This window comes from Lethenteron reissneri, chromosome 56 (assembly GCF_015708825.2).
Source record: "Lethenteron reissneri isolate LAM-NWPU_2019-01 chromosome 56, ASM1570882v1, whole genome shotgun sequence".
In the NCBI taxonomy this organism is placed as follows: Eukaryota; Metazoa; Chordata; class Hyperoartia; order Petromyzontiformes; family Petromyzontidae; genus Lethenteron; species Lethenteron reissneri.
The window spans coordinates 6,294,729-6,312,968 of NC_083834.1; the positions used below are offsets into that span (position 1 = coordinate 6,294,729).

Here is an 18,240-nt window from a genome sequence, read left to right on the forward strand (position 1 = left end):
TCCAGCAAGCGCCTCGCAGTGAGAATATCGTGGTTTCAAATCCTGGTTGGTGGATGACTCGGACCAGCGTAGAGTAATGCTTTGTGCGGAAGCCAACGTTGGCTCTTCTAACAGAGGGAATAGACACTTGCGCTCCCATCATAGAAATGTGGAATTGCCCCACCTGTGGTTCGGGATGGCTCTAAAGAGGGGTATGAGCAACCGTGATGCGTCGGCGCTCGTTCCGATTCGGGAAAAAAACGTTCAGCGTCGTGGGACGCGATTCGCACGAATGACGCGATTATAAAATAAAATTAATTTGATATGGCTCCCCGTGCTCGTACACTTCGATGTGTGTCGTGAGCTGAATGGTCGACACCAGTCAACAAATCGCCGAATGCTTCTCAACTGCCGAACCAACAATTAAACTAAAATATGTTTTATTTTACCAGGTTAAGGCCCACCGCATTGTATCGTTCCTGTTCAGACGCGACGATAGTCCAATTATAAGCGGCCTATGTGGAAATTTACTGCTGCTAAATAAAATACTCTAAACGTGTGGCAATGTTGATTCTAAACGTGGAGGCAAAAACCGGGAGGACCCGGAGGAAAAATCCACGCGACCTCGGAGAGGACCTTCAAACTACTCCGAATATACAGGCGTCGGTGTCCGGATCGAACCCGCGACCCCTGTTTAGCAAACGAGGTATTTAACATGGGCACGGTGGTTTGGAGGCATGGTGGCAAGCGTGTGTGTAAATATTTATAGCGTCTCTAATCCCAGCTCGTTTGTTTCCCTCCGTGCGTGCTTGTACTTGGGGGGGGGGGGGGGGGTGGCGCAGCGGTTAGCGCACTGTGCTACAAACCCGGTGACCCGAGTTTCGATTCCCACTCACGGCCACTGGCACCAGTGATGAATATCCGCAGCCTGTCCCGGCCCCCGCCCCTTACGTCAAATGAGCATGTGTTGCAGCGTGTAAACATTAGCATTGGGTGGACTAAGGTGGCGGGGCGTGGTGCTGTACACACCACCCTCTCGTGTACCCTGCCGGCCTTCATAGCAGAGGTCGCAACCGGGTACCCGATACCTGTAACCTACCCGTACCCGGCCGGGTACGGGTACCCGTTTGCGACCCTGGTGCGGCCGGGTACGGGTACGGGTAGACCGTGAGTCACTGATGAGTAACTGTTTGTCACTCATTTCCCAACATCTTGTTTCTTCTAACAATTCAAGTTCCTAGAATCAACCCACCCGCGCCTGCAACGTGGCTTCATCCCAGAGGTTGCAATCAGGTACCCGATACCCGTACCCGGCCGGGTTACGGGTAGGGTACGGGTATGGCCGGGTACGGGTACCCGTTTGCGACCCTGGTGCGGCCGGGTACAGGTACGGGTAAGGAATCAAAACCCGTTTGCGACCTCTGCTTCATAGGTGCTCGCTATAACAGCAGGAATCTGTTAAAGCTACTCGGGGGGATCTTTGTCTTTGTACGTTGCATGTGGCGGCAGGGGGCCGTGTCGGCGTCACGCTTGCGCCTCTTGCCGATCGGTGACGCCGGTTTTCCTGGGTTCATCTTTGGCCACCGGTGCCCCGGGAGCGCGTGGGAGAGGCGCGCGTTTATTTTGCTTTTATTTCTGGCCGATTTTCGCCGTCGGCACCCTTGGCGAGGGCCTCCTTTAGCCGCGCCGTGAAGCCGGGCTCCCAATCGCTGCCAGGTGCCGCGGAATTCCCGCACGCGGGAAGGCACGACCGCCCCTGCAGCGGCGCATGCGACGCGGGGGTAGGGGGGCGGGCCGGAGGGGGGGCGCTGGGAAGGGTGGTAGTCGGGGGAGGAAGACCTTCAGCTGGCAATGACTAATTGTTGAAACTATGAAATGATTCGATATTTTTATTTTGGCCCGGTAAGGCCCACTGAGCTGTGCGAAGCGACCTGGCCACAAATGAAAGCTCAACAGAAGTGGCTCATCACGTGGAAATTTATTGCGGCAAAAGTAATCTTTCCATGAAGTGGTAGCTATTTTATCGACCCTCCCAGTCGTGCGCCGTGACCTCGGCTCCGCTGCCCACCCCGATTTTTTGCCCCAATGCTGCCTAAAAATACCCGGTTCCTTGCGAGCCTCAGCGGGTAACGATCAATAAGGCTCTACGGGTGGAGGTGAAAGCGAATACGGTAATGGACAAATCTGCTGACTGCTTTGTAAAATCCGACTCGGAGCCATGGTGAGAGGAAAAAGTGTGAGAATAAAAAACACCCCTCCGTAAGGTTGGTAGATATTTGGTAATAAAGTGGTGAGTGATGAGGTGGTGGATGGGCGTCTCGTAAAAAGATAATAAGCACTGTGGGTAAACGCTGAGACAGCGGCCAGCTCGAACAACCCGAGTTCGAATCCAGCGCTTCAGCCCGCCCCATGATCAGGGTTCGGTTCGTCACCCAGACCCCCAAGAGGGTTCTCTAGGGCTGCATGTCTCTCCCTTGTGGTGTGTAGAGGTTCGTAATGTGGCCACGTGTCCGAGCACTCGAGTCGGCAGATCATTGTTGGTTGTGGTTCGCTTGAGCCACCCAGACCCCTAGCGTGTTGGTGAAATTATAAAATGGGGAGAGAAAGAAAAAAGGAAAATGGGGTTGTTGTTATTTTTTGAACGTGCCAGAGATGGTGAGATTGAGTTGGGAGCTGCGGGCAGGGAGTGTGGTTTGGTGGCAACAGTGGCATTAATCTTCTTGGTTCTTTCGGTAAAGTCACGTAGAATGGAAATAATAAAATAATAAAATAAAACATAATAAAATAATTCTCATGTTTCGGCCACAACGCAAGCAGCCGTCCTCAGGTGAAGAACAGGTCTGTCGATAAGACAGTCAGAATGACACGTCCTGGGCTTGGAGCGTCTATTTAAGCTGGGAGGGAGGAGGAAGAGCGCCTTGACAAAATAATTTGCATATCAAGAGGAATTTTCGCATATTTATGGGAAATGCAAAAATAACAAAATAATAGTATTATGTTTTATTTTTATTATTTTATTATTTCCATTCTAAGTGGCATGAATGTTTGTCTGTGGTGCCTTGGTGCTGCGTCAAGTGCCTGGGGTCACGTGTGTGTGCGCCAGCGCGCCCCTCTCAAGGTCACGTGGTCACGGGGTACAGCCGCCCGCTTGGAAGACGCTGCGCTGTCGCGTCGCACCCGCCCGTGCGGCGCTTGAACTCTCCGTAAAATATTAAGGTCACAAGTCTATATCCCCAGTCCGGGGTTGGCTCAGCTATAGGTGTATCTAGATTCTAAAAGGTTTCCACGTTCAGTTGGGGGGGCGGCGACGTTATAGGGGATGGGGCTCGGGGTGGGGGGGGTCAGGGTGTCGGCCCTGGGCCCTGCACTTTGGGGGGGCCCCGCAGCTATGGGGGGCCCGGGCTTTGGGTGGCCTCCATGTTCAGTCTGAAGACGTCGGGGTGGGGGCGTGGGGAGGGGCACGTGGTGGGGGGGGGGGGGGGAGGTTGTTCCTAGAATTCCAACGTTTCAAATGGGGGTGCAGTCATTCATAGTAATACATAAATAAACAATGTGATGTATTTTCTCTGCTAAATATCAATAAAGGTGTTTTGTTCCTATGGTCTCAAAGGGGTGTGGGGTGCAATTTCCCCCATGGCCCCACCACGCGCCCCCCCCACCCCACCCTTCTGATTCAGCCCACCATCATCATTGCAAAGTCATCCCTGGTTTCGATTTAAAGCTTTCGTGACTGCAGGGATTCATCTTCTTGGTTCTTTCGGTAAAGTCACGTAGAAGGGAAATAATAAAATAATAAAAACAAAACACCTGAGGACGGCTGCTTGCGTTGTGGACGAAACGTGAGAATAATTGTATTATATTTTTATTATTTTATTATTTCCATTCTACGTGACTTTACCGAAAGAACCAAGAAGATCATCCCTGGTTGTCCGATTGATAAACTGCCTTGGCCATGTGCACGTGGAATTTCCACCTCCTGGGAGATGAGTCTCACCCCGAGGCGATGGCTTGTGAGAGCGGAGACGCTTTGAGCTGCAGGAGAATGTGCCACGTCTGGTTTTTGTTGCAGACGCTGTCATTTTTTGTAGCATTTTGTAGGCCTGTGATTATTCACGGATACACAAAAAGAAAAATCAATTCTCATCCTCGTGATGCCCGCATTACCATCCGTGAAAATCGATTCGCAATGCATCCGAATTTGATGTGATTATGTTTTCTTCAGGCTCGAATAACAATTTAGACAAAGTAGAGACGACGCTCAAAGTACCGGCGGATCCTTGGCACAGAAGAGACGAGACCGTACAGGCAACATACAACACGGATGTGTGTGGACATGAGACGGTACGGACGAGACCGTACAGGCAACATACAACATGGATGTGTGTGGACATGAGACGGTACAGACGAGACCGTACAGGCAACATACAACATGGATGTGTGTGGACATGAGACGGTACGGACGAGACCGTACAGGCAACATACAACATGGATGTGTGTGGACATGAGACGGTACAGACGAGACCGTACAGGCAACATACAACATGGATGTGTGTGGACATGAGACGGTATGGACGAGACCGTACAGGTAACATACAACACGGATGTGTGTGGACATGAGACGGTACGGACGAGACCGTAAGGCAACATACAACATGGATGTGTGTGGACATGAGACGGTACCGACGAGACCGTACAGGCAACATACAACACTGATGTGTGTGGACATGAGACGGTACGGACGCGACCGTACAGGCAACATACAACACGGATGTGTGTGGACATGAGACGGTACAGACGAGACCGTACAGGCAACATACAACATGGATGTGTGTGGACATGAGACGGTACGGACGAGACCGTGCAGGCAACATACAACACGGATGTGTGTGGACATGAGACGGTACGGACGAGACCGTACAGGCAACATACAACACGGATGTGTGTGGACATGAGACAATACAGACAAGGCGGCACAAACTACATCAAGACCCCCCCCCTCGTGTAGCAGCAGCAGCAGCACGTATAAAGGCCGGCACTGTGGCACGCGATGTGGGTTGGGTGGCCAGCACCACGCCCGCACAGATGAGATGGGCAGTAGTCCACTAGAAGGTGAAGAATGCAGTTGACGCCGGAGCGCTTCAGGCAAGACGGACAAACGCAAATAAGACGTTCATTCGAAACGCGAAGAGAGAGTACGTGTGGTACGCGTGGTACGTGTGGTACGCGTGGTTACGGCCAGCGGAAGTGAGACGCAGCACAGAGACGGTAAGAGTCGGACAACAATGAGGTGGAAGCATACGAATGAGACGGCACAAACGAGACTCGTTGCACAGGCGGTACAAATGAGACGGGGCACTCGCAAAGATCCCCCGTCTATTGCCTGTATGGACTGTTGGGGCAAGAGCTGTTAGCGAACGCCGATGAAGGCCGGCACGGCGCACGAGAGAGGGTGGAGTGGCCAGCGCCACGCCCGACTTGCACAAAGACAAAGATCCCCCGTCTAGTCTTAATACACTGTTGGGGCAAGTGCTGTTAGCGAGTAGCACCTAGGAAAGCCGGCACGGCACACGAGGGTGTGGGTGGCCAGCACCACGCTCAGCAGCCGCCTCCGTCTCCCTCGTGGCGATGTTTACTCCACACTGCACCAGGTACTCATTTGAGGCCGAGTCGACCTTGGAGGATGAGGCCCAGAACCGATTATGAAAATCGTCAGCGGTGTTGGTGGCTGTGAGCGGGAATCAAACTCGGGTCACCGACTTGCTCCACGCACACGGTGCGATCTGATACGACCTAATAATTAGAATAATTGAGTGCGCCTGCCTGCTGGGGGTTTGGCTGGTGGGTGAGTTTCTACTTGCACCGCCGTCGTGTCTCTCGCGTCCGCCGAATGGTTCGACTTGCCGCGGCACGCGCGGCTATATTTAGAGCCGACGCCAGCGCCACCGAGCGAGCCCTGGGTGGTCCGTAACGCCGTGGGTGGTGGATCTTAACTCTTTGATGACCTCATGGCGGCGCTGCTGAATGATGAAAGACGTGCCGGCCGAGTGCGAGATGTTTGACCGTGCCTCGCCACACCGGTCGGTCGCCCCGATTCGCCGCTATCTACTGCTGGAGGAAGCCCTCGCCCCTGGCCGTCGACCGTCTCGTACGGTCTAGCCGATGGCGCATTTCGTCTGGCGCCCGCCCGATGAGCTGACTTCATCAATTTATCTCTGCGGTTGACGTTCCCTCCCTTGGCTGCCACTCCTTGGTTCATCCCTCCTACCATCGGCGGTCGCCCCCTTCTCTCGCCCCCGATGGGTCCTGGGGCAAAGCACGTTTACTTTTAACGATCATCATCATCATAATAATAACCACCTCAATTTCGTAAAAGCACGTTCACATTGAAATATCTCAAAGTGCGTTACGTAAAATTTAGACTACTCTCACAGGTAAAGATGCAATCTCGGCGAAATAGAAAACTGATAACAGCGATATCAATGACTGCACTCATTCCAATAAAATAAGGAAGTATGCGAGAAGCGATTTTTTTTTTTTTACGATCAATTAACACGTTCCTGCGGAGGGAGCTGGTAGGAACGTTGGGTTGCTCGGTCAATGGCCAGGGTCAACGGCGGCGTGGTGTATTCCGCAAATATGCCCGACTGTGAGGGCGGGCACAAGCCGGCGTGAGTAGGTTATACGTTGAGGTTTATAAGGGCACCACGGGGTGAGCAGCCCCTCCCCACCCTCCCCTTTCCACCCAGCCCCACCCCTCCCATTTTTGGATGCACAATGGACGGACACAATAATCCCCTGTGGGCTGGTGGAACCAGGAGGTTCCCACCAGTATGATTTCTCTACCCTGCGTATGTTCATCTAATTAATGCGTTCTTCGTGTATCTTACATATGTTGTCGTCATTGCATCACGCGGCTACGAAGAAGAGTCACTGCCCCAAACGTCGCCAACTGCTCCGATACTTGTGGCATAGCGCTTGTACTGTTCAGCCTTTGGCGTTCTCTGGTCTGACACTGATGAGACAAAGCCATAGAGACGGCTGTCTCTGGTGTAGGCCTATCAGTTTCAAAGGCAATGCCATGTATATGATATTATCAGAGCATGTTTTCGTTGCATGTTGCTAATGGTTTCTACAGTAAATCCTTGGATTGCGAGCATAATTCGTTCCGGGAAACGTGTTTGTAATCCAAAGCACTCGTATGTCAAAGTACTCGCATGTCAGTTGTGATCACGTGACGCTCGGCAGACAAAGCGTATGCACGCGCCACTCGTTTTGCAGGACCTCGCTCGTTTATCAAATTAATATTCATTAAAAAAACGGACTGAAGGAAGGAAGGATGGGACGTACGGAAAGGTTTGAAGGAAGGATGAGATGGACGGAAGGAAGGATGGGATGGACGGGAAGGTTTGAAGGAAGGATGAGATGGACGGAAGGAAGGATGGGACTGATGGAAGGAACAAATGGAGGAAGGACTGATGGATGGATGGGCGGAAAGATGGACGGACCGCCCCCCGTGCATTCGCTTTCAGGAACTCGACAAATGCATCGCGTGCCACAAACACTGTGGCGCACGCGCGCCCTCTCTTTGTGTCCCGTTTCAATCCCAGCCAGATTCTCAGTGCTCCCATAACCCCAGGGGGGGTGTGGGGAGGGGTGTGTGTGGGGAGGGGTGTGTGTGGGGAGGGGTGTGTGTGGGGAGCGGTGGTGTAGCGGTTAGCGCGCTGCACTACGAACTTGGCGACCCGGGTTCGATTCCCGCTCACGGCCAACACCAGTGACGATTATCTGAACCGGTCCTGGGCCTCCCCTAGGTCGACTCAGCCTCAAATGAGTACCTGGTGCGGTGTGTAAACATCGCCGCTCGGGAGACAAAGGCGGTCGGGCGTGGTGCTGGCCACCCACCCCCTCGTGTACCGTTCCGGCATTCATAGGTGCTCGCTAATAACACTTGCCCCTACAGTCTGTTAAGGCTATACGGGGGATCTTTGTCTTTGTGTGGGGAGGGGTGTGTGTGGGGAGGGGGGTGTGTGGGTGGGGGGGTGTGCGTGGGGAGGGGTGTGCGTGGGGAGGGGTGTGCGTGTGTGGGGGGGCTATGTGTGTGGGGGGGCTATTTCGGGCAAAGGAAGGTGGGGCTCCCCTCTTCCTGTGCCCGAGTTGAGTGTTTATCGCCGTTTAGTAAATGCCCTCGCGGCCCCAGTGAGAGACGAACGAGGGGGGACCATAACTGGTCAGTGAATTTCATCCCCCGCTCTAAAGCGTCCGTTTTTTATTTTTGCGCGTTGCCGGCACGGAGTTGCCCGCTCGCACCGACTGCTGGCCACAGAGGGCCCCCCCCCCCGCTCCCCCCCCCGCTCCCCCCCCTCCGCTCCCCCCCCCTCTCCCCCCCCCGCTCCCCCCCCCCACCTCCGCTAGTCGCGTGCGGCCGTCGGTCACTGCGTGCCGATCCCAATCGAGTCCGTTTCTTAACGTGGTTTAGATTGATAATTGTTTTTTGACCCTTTTATCTGGCAACATAACTGACACCTTTTTTTTACAAGGAGTCATGTTTGCATAGACCACAATACCTGCAGTCATAATGCAATACAAGAAACATAACTCTGGTAATGTATGCACTGTCCTTGAAGTTGATTTACTGGCAAATGAGGTTCCAATGGTGTAAATGCTTACCCCGAGCTCTCATACTCTGATGGTGCGTTGTCTTTGAGTTGTGCACCTTTTGGCGTCATCTGGTCCAACACCATGTGAGACGAGGCTCTAAGGAAAGCTGTCTCGGGTGTGGACCAATCAACTTCAAGGACAGTGCATACATTATCAGAGTTGTGTTTTTTGTTTGCATTATGACTGCAGGTATTGTGGTCTATGCAAACATGACTCCTTGTAAAAAAAAGGTGTCAGTTTTGTTGCCAGATAGAAGGGTAAAAAAACAATTATCATATTTTTTACTGGCAAATGAGGTTCCAATGGTGGTTTATAATTTTTTCTAAGCGGCTCTTTTCGGTTGATGTCACGGGTTATCTTGATGACGTCCACCGCAAAGCGGATGACGTTGAATTGTACGAGTGCACGCGTACGTAGGCAGTACGTTCAGCTTGTTCTTTCGCGCACCGTAAGTAGGCAAACGTGCTTAGTCAGGAGGCGCGGGGGGAAGGACCGCAATTGAAAACGCAAAAAAAATGAGTTTGTCAATCTCGATGATGATGGTTTAAAAGTGGCATGGCTCCCAGTGGCTTCCTCACATTGGGAGGAAGGTGCGTTCCAGACGGCCGCAAGAAGCGCGTCTGGAAGCGCCGTGCGATGCGGTGACCGCCAGTTTTTCGATGGCCGAGCTAAAAGTGGTTACTACAGCTGTGGTCATTAACCAGAGCTGGTATTAACCAGGGCTGCCTGCCGCATTCGAACCTCGAAGCCCTGCAACGCGCTGTGCCTACCACTGGCCCCCCCGATAACTATTCAATAAACAACAAAAGATGAGCCCTTGATATTGATTTCCACGGTGGGCTCTGTGAGATGGTAGTGATTTTCTTTTTCTATCAGTCCCTTCTTAAAAAGTGCAAACTCGGCGGATGTGAACCAACGCTGCACCACGCAAACGTGGATGCATCACTTTCGACATTGTAGAGGTAAATCATTAATGAGCCACGCACATTTACATTTTATATTAAAATGAAATAGATATATATAATTAAAAAGTAACGATTTTTTTCAAGTTCATAAATTGTTAATAACTGCGCATGCGATGTCCGGAACGGTACAATACAAGGTGCCAGTTTTTGGGATCTACGTTGCGTCTGTGTGCGAGGGAAAATCTGCAGAGCCGTGGACGTGATTATTTTACAGAGAGATGCTTCGGGTCTTCTCGGGTGCGACCTGTGGGTCTTCACGCGAGCCTGCGGGTCCGTGCGTGCGTCGATGCGACTGCAGCGCAGCGCGATTCAACATCGCGGTGTCTCGATGCGACCGCGTCTCCCGGCGCCGTCCCGACACGGGGGGGCGGGGAATGTTTCCTTTGTATTGAGAGCAGAGGTCGCAAACGGGTTTTGATTTTTTTACCCGTACCCGGCCGCACCAGGGTCGCAAACGGGTACCCGTACCCGGCCGTACCCGTACCCTACACCTGTACCCGGCCGGGTACGGGTATCGGGTACCTGATTGCGACCTCTGGGATGAATTAATGTTGCAGGCGCGGGTGGGTTGATTCTAGGAACTTGAATTGTGCGAAGAGACAAGACGTTGGGAAATGAGTGACAAACAGTTACTCACCAGTGACTCGCGGCCTACCCGTACCCGGCCGCACCAGGGTCGCAAACGGGTACCCGTACCCGGCTGGGTAGGGGTAGCCGGGTATCGGGTACCCGGTTGCGACCTCTGATTGAGAGGCAGTCGGTCGCGAACGGAGAGAGGACGAGGGATGGTTCGTCAGTCTCGGCCTGAACGGGGGCAGGGAGTCGGCAGCACGGTGGGCTGCGGGAAGGGTGTTTCAGACTGTGGGGGCAGCAGAGGAGAATGAGCGACCTCCCAATGAGAAACGGTTGGGTGGTGGCTTCGATAGAACGCCTCGGTTGCTGGAGCGGAGAGCGCGTGGAAGGGATTGGAGTGAGATGAGAGGTGGTAGAGTGTGTGGAGGGGGGAGTTGAGTGAGATGAGAGGGTAGCGGTAGGCAAGGGGGTGAGTTCATGGGAAGGATTCTGAAAGACCGGTGAGTGTGATCTTGATATTGATCTGGGATTGGTTTTGGAAGTCAGCGGGGGGAGGGTTAGAAGCAATCGGGGTGACGTGCTCTCAGATTCGAGGTGTGGGTGAAAAGTCTGGCGGCAGCAGCATCGCTTCGGATGGTGCGGGTAACATTTTTAATCGTGGCACCACACAATCTCTCACACCGTATCTTTGCTGAATAGAGCCTTACTCTTTGGTTCTTTCGGTAAAGTCACGTAGGTAGAAATAAACCAAAATTAATCACGATAAGCAGCACGATGTCTGCTCGCAGCAGACAATCGCGGCTATCGCGATTTTCACCTGAAGACGGGCGCTTGTGTTGCGTTCGAAACGTCGTGATTTATTTTGTTTTATTTCGATTTAAAGCTTTCGTGACTGCAGGGATTCATCTTCTTGGTTCTTTCGGTAAAGTCACGTAGAATGGAAATAATAAAATAATAAAAATGATTCTCGCGACGTTCCGGCCACAACGCAAGCAGCCGTCCTCAGGTGGAGAGCAGGTCTGTCGAGAAGACAGCGTCTGAATGACACACCCCAGGCTTGGAGCGACTATTTAAGGTATATATTTTGTTTTATTTCTACCTACGTGACTTTACCGAAAGAACCAAGAAGATGAATCCCTGCGGTCACGAAAGCTTCAATTCAAGATGGAATAAAGCCTCTTACCGAGATATAACCGCGGCCCCTCCGTCCCTCCCTCTGTCCGTCTGCCGGCAGTTGCCCGTTCCTGGCGGAGAACCTGAACCCCGCGGTGCCGGCGGTCGGCGCGGCCCTCTTCATCTTCGTCATGTGCAGCCTCCTGCGCACGAGCTTCAGCGACCCCGGCGTCCTGCCCCGAGCGGCCGCAGACGAAGCGGCCGACCTGGAGAAGCAGATCCTCGGCTCGGACGGTAAAGCGCCCCCCTCCAATCCCCCCGTGATCATTGCCGGCAAACCGCCAGCGAGTTACGGTAGCTCGCCGTGCCAACGGAACGGAGCGACGCGAGTTCTTTTGCGGTTCACGGTTGGCTATATGAGATGTTAACAGCTACATAGTTCAGTGGGGCCTTACGTGCTAAAATAAAAAATAGTTTAGTTTTTAATCGTAATCGCCCATCAACATTACCCACGATCAACATCATCATCGTCACATGTAAGTCATTTCACAACAAGTCTTAATGAATCGTGCAAATACGTGGATTATGTGACGCTTTTCCACAATCGTCGGTTGCCTTCAAGTATTTAATTAGCAAGTGCGTAGGCCTTCGTGATCAATATCATCCATAATACAGTTTTTTTTTTGGGGTTAGATCGTGTAAATATATAAATGTGTCATTTAACCCGCCACCACCCGACACAGCCAACTAGTAAGGTTTGTCACGTAAACAGAGCGTGCCAATTCGTCACTAGTACAGCACTAGTGTGTGGTGTAGTGTATAGTGTAGTATACTAGTACAGCACTAGTGTGTAGTGTATAGTAGTGTATAGTGTAGTGTATATTGTAGTGTACTAGTACAGCACACCGGTTGTGTGTTGGAGAGCCAAGCCACAACATTTACAATCTGAGTATCTACTTACGTATTGGCAATCTCCTAATGCATTTCCGTTTTTAGCTCTGGCTCGTTTCTGCAATACTGTGAGCATGCGTTTCGCTCAATTTGTCCGATTTCCCGGTTCAGGCACAGTCGCGGATATCAACCGCAGCCGTTGCGCGCGAGGGGGTTTCCTTCGTCACGGCGCCACCTCTCCGAGTGGCGGAGGGGTGCGTGCCTCCGTTGCGGGGAGGGGCGAGAACGGCGGCGGCGAGCGAGAAATTGCGCTACGCCGCTGGCAGCCAGCCTCGGGGACCGGACGCGTTCGGGAAGTGAAATCCCGACGCGTGGTCGTTGTGCCACCGGTGGCGCGGCAACCTCCTCGCGCTGACGAGGCCTACGGACGAAATGCCTCTTGCAAATGTTCAACTTTTTTGATCGCGATCCACGGCGCTGTCCCCTTCTGCTCGGCGGCGTGGTTTAACCCATCGATCCCTGCCCCCCTTCAACCCCGTGCCCACCCCCCGCCCCCCCCCGCCACCCCTACCCCCCTCACCCCTGCAGAGGTGGCGAACGGCGGCAACGCAAACAACTACCGGCCGCCCCCGCGCATGAAGGAGGTGAAAATCAACGGGCAGAACGTGAAGCTCAAGTACTGCCTCACGTGCAAGATATTCCGCCCGCCGCGAGCCTCCCACTGTAGCCTCTGCGACAACTGCGTGGGTGAGCGCTGGGCTGTGTGTGCTGTGAGGGGGGGGGGGGGGGGGGGGGGGTTAGGGGAGGGCGGAGCGAGCGGTTAGCGTTCGAAACACCACTGCGCTATGAACCCCGCGAGCCGTTTGTTTCCAGATCGTGGCCAGCGTGGCGAGATGTTATCTCCCTCGCCCGGTGTACAGGAGTCCGTGGGTTCGATCCCGACCCTGACGCCTGCTGTTTATATTTGGAGTTTGCATGTCTTTCTCTTTCCCCGTGATCGCGTGGATTTTTCTCCGGGTCCTCCGGTTTTTCCCCTCCACATTTAGAATCAGCATCACCATGCGTTTAGAGTATTTGGCTGCTACAAATTTTTACGTGATGATGATGATGATAAACTTGGTTGAGCAATCATTTGTTATAGCCAAGTCACTTCTGAAAAATAGCTGCATTAGCACAGAGTGGGCCTTACCTGATCAAATAAAAAAAATAGTTTCGTTTCGTTGACGAATATCTGTACCGTTCCTCGGTCTCGCTGTAGGTTGACTGAGCCTTAAATTTGCGCTAGCTGCCTCCGGCGTGTAAACGTCGGCACTGGGGAGACAAAGGCGGCCTGGCGTGTTGCTGCCGACCCACCCCAATTGCTTGCTGTGCCGTACCGGACTTAATAGGCACTCGCTAACATCACTTTTCCAGCAGTCTGTTGAGGCTTTGCAGGGTATCTTTGATGTTTGTGTATGTGTGCGCACACACAAGGAATGATGTGGATGTATTTACGGGACCCGTTTTTGCCACTATGAAGATGATAAAGAAATAGGAGGCTTATAATACAGGATGTGTTAAGATGTTCAAAGACCAAATCGACACCTTTTTACAAAGCATCAAGTCTGCATTCACGTGAACTGTTTAAGCTTTTGCATTGTCCCTGTACTGGTCACATCTTGGCATCCTTTGGTCTCTAGCACCGGTGGGACACAAAGCCACAAGAGAGAGGGTGATGCAGACTCGATTCCTCGTAATCGGTGTCTGCGTGGCGATGTCAATGTCATTGAACAGTCTTAACGATCGCACCGCGGTGGTGGTGGTTGTTGTTGTGTGCGCGTGTGTCTCCCGCGTGCGGTGCTGTTCGTGCGCAGAGCACTTCGACCACCACTGCCCCTGGGTGGGCAACTGCGTCGGCAAGAGGAACTACAGATTCTTCTACATGTTCGTCCTCTCCCTGTCGCTCCTCACCGTCTACATCTTCGCGTTCATCATCGTGCACATAGCCCTGCGTGAGTGGCAACCACCACCCCACCACCCACCACCACCACCAACACCGTGCAACCGCACGCGGCTCATTATTCATTTACACGATCCTTTGGTCGCCCCGTGCTCGAAGCCAACTTGCCAACATTGGCTCGGCGAATCGCGGGTCGTTGAACGGCGTAACCCGTCGGGACGAAACGCCCCCCACCCCCCACCCACCCAAAGAGGGTTACGTGCCGGAAGCACTTGGGCCCCTCGCAGGCCTCCCATCGTAGTAGGGATGACGACCGCGAGTAGCCGAAGCCTTCGGTGGCTTTCTAACGTTGCCCGCACGATGCCACGGATGCCCCCCCCGCCCGCTTGATTTTCCAGACGCGTCCTTCGCTGCCTAAACGCCCGCTGCCGTCCCGGGTTTCCTGGAAAATGTTCACGGTTGCCGATGATAGATTTGCTTATTGACTGGATCAACACCCAGGATTCACTTACGGGGCGGGCGCTCGATGTTGCGCCCGTGACCACGTGGTCATAGCAAGGAGGAGAGGCTAGTGAAGGCCGCTTCCTGGGCAATCAAGTTCAAGTTCAAGTTTCATTTATTAGGTATAGCCCCTGTGAGCCATTCGGCTCTTGAATCGGGTGCAACCGCAACAAACAAAAAACAAAAACATGAACAAGAAAACATCTTAAAGTGAAAAAATCCAAGAAAAGACAGCAAAATATTGCAGAAAAATCACCGTACACCAACACTGTGTGAAAAAATCCCAGTGGGATGCAAGTCAAACAACAACAACCACAAGACAACTTAGATTAAGACCATCAGTCTAACTCTGTACTACAACAAACAAACATGGCCAAACCGAAAAACTTTTCAAAAATCACCAAAATAAAGCCATAAAAGCAGTGAAACAGTGATGCCCAGGCTCGGTGCGCCTTGAGGCTTCTGGGGTGCTCGCAAGCACAACGAGCGGAGCGCCGGGCAGATAAAAACGCAGCACGTTACGGACAGCTGAATTGAACTATTAAAACTGAACTAAGACTATTTGTTATTTTACCAGGTAAGGCCCACTGAGCTCTATAACTCTTTTGCTTAATATACCTAGCCACAAATGATAGCTCAATGAGAAGTGGCTTATGTGAATATTTATACCAGCCTGGCCATCTATAATAAAAGAGCATTATAGCTCATCGGATTCCTCCAGTATAAATGATTCTGATACTCTTAAATGTATATTTCTAAATGTCGAGGGTCAAAACTGGAGGACCCGGAGAAAATTGCACGCGACCACGAAAACAGGCAAATTCCAAATATACAGCAGGCGTCAGGGGCCAGGATCGAAACCACGACCTCCTGTGTACCAGGCGAGGTAGTTAACATCTCACCACGGGGAGAGAGAGAGAGACACGCAAACTCCAAATATACAGCAGCAGGCGTCAGGGGCTGGGATCGAACCCACGACCTCCTGTGTACCAGGCGAGGTAGTTAACATCTCACCATGGGGAGAGAGAAAGACCCACAAACTCCAAATATACAGCAGCGGGCGTCAGGGTCGGGAACGAACCCACGACCTCCTGTATACCAGGCGAGGTAGTTAACATCTCCTAGCCACCGTGATGATGATGATGATAATGAGAGAGAGACACGCAAACTCAAAATATACAGCAGCAGGCGTCAGGAGTCGGGATCGAACCCACGACCTCCTGTGTACCAGGCGAGGTAGTTAACATCTCCTAGCCACCACGGCGCCTCGTGACTGCAGGGCGAACGGAACCCGAGCTCTCGTTCCAAACAGCGAGATGCAATTGGTGAGGAAATATGACCCGTGAGTAGATTGTGTCGCGTGAAGTGCTGGCTAAATGCGTATTGTTGGAACGGCGGTGTGCGAGGGGGGGGGGGGGGGCGCCTTTTCTTCCAGAGGGCAGTGTGTGCCTGAGTGTTCCTTTGTGCGCACAAAAAGACAAAGATCCCCCGTATAGCCTTCAACAGATTGCAGGGGCAAGTGCTGTTAGCGAGTAGCACTTATGAAAGGCACGGGACACGAGGGGGTGGGTGGTCAGCACCGTGCCCGGCCGCCTTTGTCTCCCCAGTGGCGATTTTTGCACACCGCACCAGGTACTCGTGTCAGGCTGAGTCGACCTAGAGGAGGCCCGGGACCGGTTCATGTATTCGTCACTGGTGTTTGGCGGTGAGCGGGAATCGAACTCGAGTCCCCGGGTTCGTAGCGCAGCGTGCTAACCACTACCGCTCCACACACAATCACACACGTGTCCTGCATTTACAGGCTGACCCGAAAAGTCAGGAGACACATTCTAAATGAATTCATTTTAACGCCAGCATGAAAGCGTTTTAGTTGTTTGTTCTTTAAGTTAATATTTTATCCACTGCTGTCATTGTTGATATCGATTTTTATTCCTGTGAGTGTCACCTGAAATCGGGGCGCTGACAAAACTCAAATGAATTGGGACAAGGCAACACAATTGAGGAATTTTCGAAATGTGTGTGCACGTTGAACTTCTTCTGCACCGTACGTAGCCAACCGTGCTAATCGGAGGTGCGAGAGGGCGCCATGGTGGCTAGGAGATGTTAACTACCTCGCCTGGTACGCAGGAGGTCGTGGGTTCGATCCCAACCCTGATGCCTGCTGTATATTTAGAGTTTGCGTGTCTTTCTCTATCTCATCATCATCACGGTGGCTAGGAGATGTTAACTACCTCGCCTGGTACACACGAGGTCGTGGGTTCGATCCCAACCCTGACGCCTGCTGCTGTATATTTGGTGTTTGCGTGTCTCTCTCTCTCATCATCATCACGTTGGCTAGGAGATGTTAACTACCTCGCCTGGTATGCAGGATGTCGTGCGTTCGATCGTGTAAATGTGTCGTCATCCCACGAGCACCACCCCGACACAGCCGCACGAGTAAAGTTTGTCACGTGAACAATCGGGAGCCATGGTGGCGAGTTGTTAACTACCTCGCCTGGTACACAGGAGTTCGTGGGTTCGATCCCAGCCCTTGACGCCTGCTGCTGTATATTTGGTGCTCTTAGTTCTTTCAGTAAAGTCACGTAGGTAAAAAATGAAATTAAAATTAATAAAAAAATAAAATAATAAAATCACGACGTTTCGGAGGCAGCACAAGTCTCCGTCATCAGGTGGGACCGTCACAGCCAGATTTGCTGCATCACTTGATGCAGCAAATCTGGCTGTGACGGTCATTTTTTACCCACGTGACTTTACCGAAAGACCTAAGAGTATGAGTCCTTGCAGTCACGAAAGCTTCAAATCTAGAATGTATATTTGGTGTTTGCGTTACTCACTCCACGTGGCCGCGTGGATTTTTCTCCGGGTCCTTCCGGGTTTGTCCCTCTACAGCTTTTGTGGACCTTTCATTTGTAAAATAAAAATAAGAAATAGTTTAGTTTTTTAATAAAAGCTGCGCGACTACTGTGTGGGTCGGCAGTGGGGAGTGCAGCAAACCCCAATGGTGACCCTACACGTTACCTGCTCTCTCCCACACCCCCATACCGCCCACGTTTACCAACCCACGCTGACCAGCGTGGCGAAGTATGGTCAAAGAAACCCCCCCCCCCTCTCCCCCGACTCATCCAACAGCGGTTCGACGACGACAAAGCAGTGAACACACGCACGCCGTGTGTACAAATAACCGTTTTCGCGCACTTTCAAATTCTCGGCCTGGGCCCCGCTTCTCAAATGGAGCGGTGGGTGTTTGTGATAGCGGCGGCCTGACCTCCCCCTCCTCCCATGTCCTCCTTCTCTCTCGTCCCGCAGTGTCTCAACGTGACGGCTTTCTGAACGCCCTCAAGGACAGCCCTGCGAGATATCCTTTCTGTGGCGTCAACCCACGTGGGCCCCCCCCCTGACCCCCCACCTCCCGCATCCCCCCCCCCCCACCTCCACGTCATATCGACCGCGATTGTTGGCGTGACGCGAAATTGTTGGCCGCGTGCGACAGCAAGTTCCTCCATTGGAACCTCATTTGGCAGTAAAAAATATGATAATTATTTTTGTTACCCTTCTATCTGGCAACAAAACGGACACCTGGCGTCATCTGGTCCAATACCATGTGAGACTAGGCTCTAAGGA

The 18,240-nt window shown here is 52.5% G+C and overlaps 1 protein-coding gene across 1 annotated transcript in view; it reads left to right on the plus strand.

Moving 5' to 3' along the window:
• Nucleotides 1-18,240, plus strand: part of LOC133357029 (palmitoyltransferase ZDHHC9-like) — a 98,866-nt gene that overhangs the window by 49,558 nt on the left and 31,068 nt on the right. The window contains exons 2-5 of the mRNA XM_061574769.1: nucleotides 11,410-11,582; nucleotides 12,768-12,926; nucleotides 14,033-14,170; nucleotides 17,926-17,974. Of these exons, the coding sequence (XP_061430753.1) occupies nucleotides 11,410-11,582; nucleotides 12,768-12,926; nucleotides 14,033-14,170; nucleotides 17,926-17,974 (519 nt within the window). The remainder of the gene's footprint in view (nucleotides 1-11,409; nucleotides 11,583-12,767; nucleotides 12,927-14,032; nucleotides 14,171-17,925; nucleotides 17,975-18,240) is intronic.